At 37.4% G+C, this 8,304-nt stretch overlaps 1 protein-coding gene across 1 annotated transcript; it reads right to left on the reverse strand.

Annotated features, from left to right (window-relative positions):
- Positions 1-1,312: 1,312 nt before the first annotated feature.
- On the reverse strand, positions 1,313-2,299 carry LOC137005017 (olfactory receptor 1E16-like). The gene has a single exon (XM_067365762.1). It carries the CDS (start codon positions 2,264-2,266, stop codon positions 1,313-1,315), a length of 954 nt encoding a protein of 317 aa, XP_067221863.1. The 5' UTR covers positions 2,267-2,299.
- Between the last annotated feature and the right edge of the window lie 6,005 nt (positions 2,300-8,304).

Here is an 8,304-nt window from a genome sequence, read left to right on the forward strand (position 1 = left end):
CATTTACTACTTTTCTACCTGCCTGTGTATTGACTGTTTATCTGGATTCTGATTTCTGCTGCCTGCCTCGACCCCTCGCCTGTTTATCGTTTGTGTTTTGCTTACTGCCTGCCCTGACTATCTGCCTGATTCCTGGATTTGTTCACTGTTGTTTTCTGCACTGCCCTGAACTACCATTGTCTAATAAACTGCAGATGGATCAATACCCTTCTGACTTGTCACAGCACCCTTCATTACACACTGACATTACTGACCATTTCAGAGACATTGTTATTATTATTATTTGTTTCTGCTTTATTATTTTATGTAACTTTTTCTGTAGTTAATAAAGTGGTTCTTTGAGCCTTAACCTTTGTTTTTGTGTGCATCCCTTGTTTTGTTGCTTCCCTTGAGCCACCGTAACAGCATAATGAGAGATTTAAGCAATTTTTTGTAGGCCTTTTTTGCCCGGGAACATCACAAGTGTTATAGGGTTTAACAGCACAAGGGTTAAGAACTCACTATTAGTCATCTTTATTTATATAGTGTTTTTTTTACATTGTAAATTGTGTCAAAGCAGCTTTACATTGATAACTGGTACATTATTTTGGCAGCACAGCAGATCTTAAAAAAATTAGTACGAATTATTAGTATACAGCCTATTAATATATTACCATGTAGTGACCACAATATATTAACTATAAATAGTTTGCAAATGACTTTATAATACAGTGATAAAGTACACAGAAAGTGTTACCCATAACTTGACATATTTGCAAATAAATAAATAAATAAATAAATAGTGTGCCTCCCTATTGTGCCACAGGTGTGGTCTGTACACAGACAATCTGCATTATTCCTTCACTGGCCTTCTCCCCGCAACAGTTTGTGCATGCAAGCCTGTTTCTTTAATGATTATAGTATATACTGAACATTGAAGCATTGCTGTCCACATCTGCTTCTTTTTTAATTACCATCATCTCTGTCATGTTTTTGCTGTTGTTCATTGTATTCAATAACTTATTAAAATTCCTGACAGAAATTAACAAAATAATTCAAATTGCCTGCTTAAATATTTTGCCATTTCAATTTGCTTTGTCTTGGGGTCAGTGCAAACACATACACTACACACACACTTGAAATCAGATGGATTCATTCATAAATAAATAAACATTTCACTGCTAATGTGTCCACTCTACATCTAGCACACTGAATTTATTTTCTGCTTGTACACTTTTATTTTCCACTTAATGGATCTAAAAATATCCGTAAAGTACATATTGTTGTAATTTTAGATCACAGTGATTGAAGATCACATAGACGATCATTACAGTCATTTTGAAACATTCAATCTAATTGGTGCAGATCTGTTGTTAAGCATTTTTCGGATTAAGTCTTTGATTTTAGCTGTGGTTAAAACATAAATGATGGGATTTAGCATTGGTGGAAGAGTTAATGAAAGAGTTCCGCCAATGATCTTGGCATTAGGATAATATCCAGTAACAATATTAGATATTATGGGAAGAAAGAATGATCCAACTACCAAAAGGTGAGAAACACAGGTCTTTAGTGCTTTAAAACGTCCTTCCCAAGTCGTAATTTTACATAAAGCAAAAAAAATGCCCACGTATGACAGGAGTATAATGAATGGTGGTGCTACAAGGAAAAAAGCTTCAAGGATGAATACCATAATCTTATGAATGGTACTGTCATTGCATGGCATATTCATCAATCTCTCATAGTCACAATACCAACTCTCTATCACATTGGATTTACAGAATGAAAGTCTGGTGATCAAAGATGTTGAAATTGTGTTCATAAAGGTGTTAAATGCCCATATTACTGAAAACACTATAGCCATGAACTTATTATTCACTATAGTATTATATCGTAGTGGCAAACAGATTGCAATGAAACGATCAAATGCCAGAACAACAAGAGTGTAAGTCTGTGCAATAATAAATACGTTCACAAAAAACATGTTTGCCAAACAATCATTATATGAGATGTACCGTGAGTCAAAAACAAAATGCTTCATCATGTTAGGGATCAGTGCATTAGTTTCACCAAGATCAGCCAAGGCCAAGTTAAACACACCAATGTACATTGGACTGTGCAGGCTCCGGTGAAGAGCTATAATGAGAAGGACTATCAAGTTCCCAATTACAGAAATAAAATATGTGATAAATATGAATATATAGAAATAAGTGCTGTACGGTGCATCTGTAAGCCCAGTGATGAAAAAGTATTCTGGATGAACAATTGAGATATTCTGGGAAAAACTCATGGCAGCTTAGCATTTGTTGTTTTGCACAGGCTGAAAATATAAATTACTATGAAGAAATAACCAAAATATGGACTTTACTAAACTGTCATCTCACACATTTAATATCTATTTTCAAATGTTGAAAACATTATTTCAACTTTCTGCATAATATTTGAATCACAAACTTGTCTAAATAAATCTAAAGGTTTTAGAGCCAGAGCAAACAATGACAGTGTCTAAATGCTTGTGAGCTGCTTTGAATTAAATAAGTCCATTATAAATGCTTAAGTCCTTATTCTCTCATGTCGCAAAGATCATTAGACATCTGCATCATTGAGTCTAAATATATCTACTGAATCGCCTCTTGAGAGCTTTCAGACAATACAATGATGTAATGCTTATACTTGTTGAAGTAAATGTTCTGTCCACAGCTTTAGTTTTGATTGACATTTTTCTTCACTGGCCACCCAATTCCTCTTTGTGTTCTCATTAGTGCACATTGTTTTACAGTAACTCAAGGATATATTTAATGTTAAGTCTATTTGACAGCAACTGCAGAGCAACCTATGTCCATGTGTTGGCCTTAACATCAAGTGTAAATGGTTAAATTATACCTTTATAATATACAACAACTTTAATAGAAAACAACCTCTAAAATATGCAATATTTATAATTATAGTATCCAAAAAATCAGGGGGTTTCCAACTGAGGTTTAGTATTCACCACTTGTGGACATTATTTATTGTGAAACACTCTAAATTGTATAATGACAACATAAAATGCAAATCATTGTAGAGGTAAACTTTATTATCCCCAGGGGGCAATTTGTTACACAGCCAGCAGTAAAACCATACAGTCAACAAATCAAACACACACAGTTGGTACAAATTACAGTATGGCAGCTGGTACAAAATAATTTTTAAATCCTTTTTTCCGACAAAAAGGCAGATAATATCTACGAGTAGAAGGAAGCAACTTAAAAACCTTCTACAAGGGATGGCTAGATCCTCTCATAATTAACTCGGCCTTCCTCCTGCTCCTAGCTTTATACAAATTATTCAAATCATTCAAAGTGGTGCTAACAGCACACAAATGAAAAAGTAATAACAAATTCAATAATACACGAATACAATTTTTTTTCATAAAGTACTTCCCATGTTAAAACCACAAAGCTTCCATAGAAAATATAAGTGCTGGTTGGCTTTTCTTACACACAACATCCACCTGGGCCACTTTTCATCAATTACAGTACCCAGATATTTAAACTGATGCACAACCTCAACAGCATGATCATTTATAATTACAGGTGAGATGACTGTTGTCACAGACCCGTCAGGCTCATCCAATCACAGCGCACTCCCTCACCAGAGTTCTAACCACACACACCTGATCCTCATCATCACCGAATCACCACCAGATACTTAAGCACACCACTCACCTCAGTTCACTGTCCGGTCTCATTGATTGAAGGACTACCTTTCCAATGCTTCTGATAATTGTGAATACCCATTCAACTCCAGCGTGCTTCCCAGTCTTTGTGCTATGTATCTGTATCTCTCTCTGTGTGTGTGTGTGTGTGTGTTTCCCTACCTTCTCTGTGAGTCTACTCCACCACTTTGCTTCCTGGCGTCTACGAGTCATCTACCTCCAAGAGAAAAGGACAGCATTACCACTTCTGTTTAACAGTCTCAAATACCAATTTACAATTACTCACCTGCTCATCTGTATTTATTTGCGGTTTGTGAATAAACGCTGTTATACCTGCAAACCTGTTGTCTCCTACCCTTCTGTCCGTGACAGAAGACCAGACCAACACTGAACATCAAACAGAATAAGCTCACCAGATCCATTCTAAGAACTCGTGGATGCCCTCCGTCAAACACACTCCACAAATCCAGCCAGAACTTCACCAGCGCTCACTTCCACAAACACTACCTTCACTACTGGTATATGCCAGTCCCATGTAGGGTTGGGTATCGGGAACTGGTTTCAAAATTCAATGAATCGGGTATTTGATACGATGCGCACATCAACAACTCAGTAGGTATTATTAGTATTATATTTTTGTTTTTATATTTAATTTATTGCCACACTTTAATATGTGAATATTATCAGAAAACGTAACACTTTTAGGCTTTTGTTTGTGCTAAATGGATAAAACAACGGAGCTGTGCACTCAGGTTTATGGCTGCTGTGAATTTTACCTGCCACAAGATGGCACCGTTTGACACTCTTGATGCTTTGGAACTTTTCCCGAAACATTTAGAGAAAAGCTTTAAAGATTTAAGAGACTTCATTTCTCCATCCCTACTCAAGTTTTAGGCCTTTTTGAAAATGTTTCAAACAAATTTAGCCGTTTTAGAGACCATTTACTCGTTTTGAGCCTGTTTTTAAACGCTAACTGTCTGCTAACTATCATGCTTTCAGTTGTCATGTGAAAAAAAGCGACAAAACTAAACAAGCCAATCAGATTTCTTTTCCCCCAAATCTCACTCTCGCCTGGTTATCTTCCTAAACCAGAAACGGGGGAAGTACTCTGGGTTCGGGCCAAATACCGAGCTCGGTGCCCTTTCCTCGGACAGCACGCCAAATATGCATACTATTTATTTATCTGACTTATTTGCAAGTGTGAACTCTTGAAATATGTCGATTGTATATAGACAGATTTTAATAATCATTTTAAAAATTATGTAAAAAATAAAAACAGCATTATTTGGTGCCCTCTGGCTTTAGTCTTTAGTGACTCTGCTTAAAAAGAATCTTTTTTTCATGTTCTTTGTTTCATCACAGCTTCCAGACAATAAAATGTCTTTGGTGTTCTCACATAGAAGCACACAAAACTTTACAAATATACAAACACATAAATGCCTCACAGTCTCTTGCTTGCTTGTCATTCATTTTGTGGCAGCAGAATGGCAAAGAAGCTCTCTGTGCATGAAGTTCTTCATCAGATCATTGATCAAGATACTAGTGAGGATGAGGCAATGCAGGATGAATCTTGCAGTGAAGGATTATTAGAAGATGTATTAGAAGAAGGAGGCACCACTTACCATGCTACAGACCTTGAAACAACAGATGAGCAGTAATCTTCTGATGATGAGGGGCCAGCTGAGATTATGGTTACATTCTGGTCGAAAGATGGAACTTTGTCCTGCTCTTCATCCCCACTTGTCAGGGTTCTGTCACTTCTGTCTCATGTAATTTCTTGGTTTTGTGACAGAGCTCTGACACTCCTATATTGTCTTGTCTTTGTGTGTCAAGGTTCAGGGTGCTTCATCCGCTCCCCTGTTGCCTGTGTCCTGTCATTTTCTGCAGCTCATGACCTGGGCAATCAGCGCTGGTGTGTGCAGATCACGAGCTGATTGCCCTCACCTGTCGCTTGTTCCCTTCCTCCCTTTTGTTCTCTGCAGTGTTGTTCATGTACTGTTGTCCCTGTGCTGTGTGTCTTTGTGTCTTACCTTCTTCTGCTGCTGTGCTCAGGACGCCTAGACGAGGAGTCCTTCAGCTAGCCGTGTGCCCGCTATCCTCAGTCTCGTTCCTTGTCCCATTGGGCATTGCACCTGTGGTGGTCTCCACAGGCTGTGTGCGCAGGTTTCTGTACAAATGGCTCTGGACCAGTTTTCTGTTCGTGTGTGTGTCACTACACACATTGGCTTTTTATTGGATTTTCTGTTGTGCCTAATACACTGTTGCACAAATCCTTGGCGTTTGAGTTCTCTCTCTTCACATTCCTGACATTGTGTTTGTTTCTTGCTGCATGCTTTCATGTCGTGCTTCTGTTTATGTTTGGTGTGAGCACATGGCTTGAATTAAATCCTCTTTTGCCTCTTCTAGCACGCTGGAATGGTTTTATATCTATTTAATGTGTAAACTAGCAAGACAAAACGCATTCAAATGATAACCCTTCACTCTATTGCGGTTAAACTTGCAATTGATCCGCGAATCATGTGTCCCGAACCATGGGCCTTGGTCCGTACGGATCTCGGCTCCCCAACGATCCGTTTAACCATTACTAGTGAGGATGAGGCAATGCAGGATGAATCTTGCAGTGAAGGATTATTAGAATGTATCAGAAGAAGGAGGCACCACTTACCATGCTACAGACCTTGAAACAACAGATGAGCAGTAATCTTCTGATGATGAGGGGCCAGCTGATGTTATGGTTACATTTTGGTCGAAAGATTAAACTTTGTCCTGGTCTTCATCCCCACCTGTCTGGGTTCTGTCAGTTCTGTCTAGTGTAATTTCTTGGTTTTGTGACAGAGCTCTGACACTCCTATATAGTCTTGTCTTTGTGTTTATTTCTTGCTGCATACTTTCATGTCTGCTTGTGTTTTATGTTTGGTGTGAGCACATGACTTCTCATGTGTTTCTTTGTGCCATGTGCTCTCCTGTCTCCGCAGCCGTCACCACCAGTGTATCCTTGAGCAAGACACTTTTACTCCAGATTAGGATTGTTCCTGTAATTAGAGCACAGTAAGTCACTTTGGATAAAAGCATCTGCCAAATGTACAAATTTAAATTTGATTTTTGTTACAGTCTGGGGCACAAATGCCAATTAAAACTGCTTTTTTTCATAAAGTTTACTTTTTCAAGGTATTACTATAATATAGATACATACATACATTTCATACAGTTTCTATTTGGGGGCATAAAGGGTTAGTTCACCCAAACATATAAATTCAGTCATTATTTACTTGCCTTCACGCTGTTCAATCCCTTCTTTTTTTTACTGAACACAAAATGTGATTTTTATCAAGTTTTTCCTGCTAGTTTCTGTTCATCAATGTAGCCTGACTTCAAGAAGCTTCATGACATTGATACTTTTGAAGCTCCGTTGTATGAACAAAAACCAGCAGAACAAACATCCTCAATGTCTTTTGGTCTTTGTCTAGATGTTCTCACTGGTTCTGGGCTCACAGAGGATGAAGAAATCACATCAACATCAGTCCAGATGAGGCAGTAAGGGCAGGTGGAGTAATGGAGGGTCTCATCCATGGCTCTACACCATTTCCAGGATCTGCTGTGGCTCTTTATCCTCAGTGTTCACACCAGTCTGAGGACATTTCAGATGCTACAAAAATGTACAAACATAATAAAAAAGCAGCCATTTTAACGGCACAGTGTCATTTGACTTCTGTATAACAAGTAACAAAATGATCGGTCCGTGTACTTTTGCGTCCATTCGTTTTTCCTTTTTTAAACCAGAAATGAAATATGGAAAATGCGGTTTCTTTGTTTTTTTATTTTAACATTGATGAATATATTTAGCAGATACAAGCCAATTTTCTTTATGCAAGATTAATATTTTATTAAAAATAACATTAATGATATGCAAGTTGTTATTTAATATGTAAAAATGCTAAATTTAATTTCCAGTGTTTTGCATCATACACACAGACGCTAAAGCGCCCTCTAGTGCTTTTTCCTCTGGCGTCAAACTAAATGACATTGATTAATTTTCATTCATTAAATTACTATTATTATTTGTACATTTATATTTTAACCTAAACATTAAATTTCTAAACCTTATAGCCTCTTGTTTAGCGCTCTAACATGGTCGAGTTCCCGCTTGTGGTCTCAATCCCGTCATTTTGCTTTTTACTCTGTTTTATGTGAATAAACGATCTAAATTACTGACTTTGTCTGGCTCTGTTAGGTGTTTTACATAGTTTTATATTGACAAATTGTTTGGGATTAGGAGTCACTTTATAGTCTCTATGCTGTTCAAATTGAAAATATACCAACATTTGTTATGACAAAATTATACCCGAATATGTGATTTCGTGAAGACAAAATTCTCATGCCCTTTGCCTCAGTGGAGGTCTGACATGAAATATTTCTCATTTCTCATTGAAAGCAATGCGTTACGGTCAAGTCGCTGGACATTACGCTTTACGTGGCTTAATCCTACTAAAACAACAACCAGGGAGAAACTACATTTTCTCACACATTTTCTTGTCATCACTAGCATCTGCTATAACTGCAACGTAAACAAAATGGAGGGACAATATAAAGTTATGCGTTTAACGGTTTTCTACAAGTGGAAAACGCTGAAC

This window comes from Chanodichthys erythropterus, chromosome 17 (genome assembly GCF_024489055.1).
Source record: "Chanodichthys erythropterus isolate Z2021 chromosome 17, ASM2448905v1, whole genome shotgun sequence".
Classification (NCBI taxonomy): domain Eukaryota; kingdom Metazoa; phylum Chordata; class Actinopteri; order Cypriniformes; family Xenocyprididae; genus Chanodichthys; species Chanodichthys erythropterus.

Excerpts from the sequence above, each read along its gene's own strand:
- LOC137005017 (XM_067365762.1), bottom strand. The coding sequence starts at position 2,266 with ATGAGTTTTTCCCAGAATATCTCAATTGTTCATCCAGAATACTTTTTC.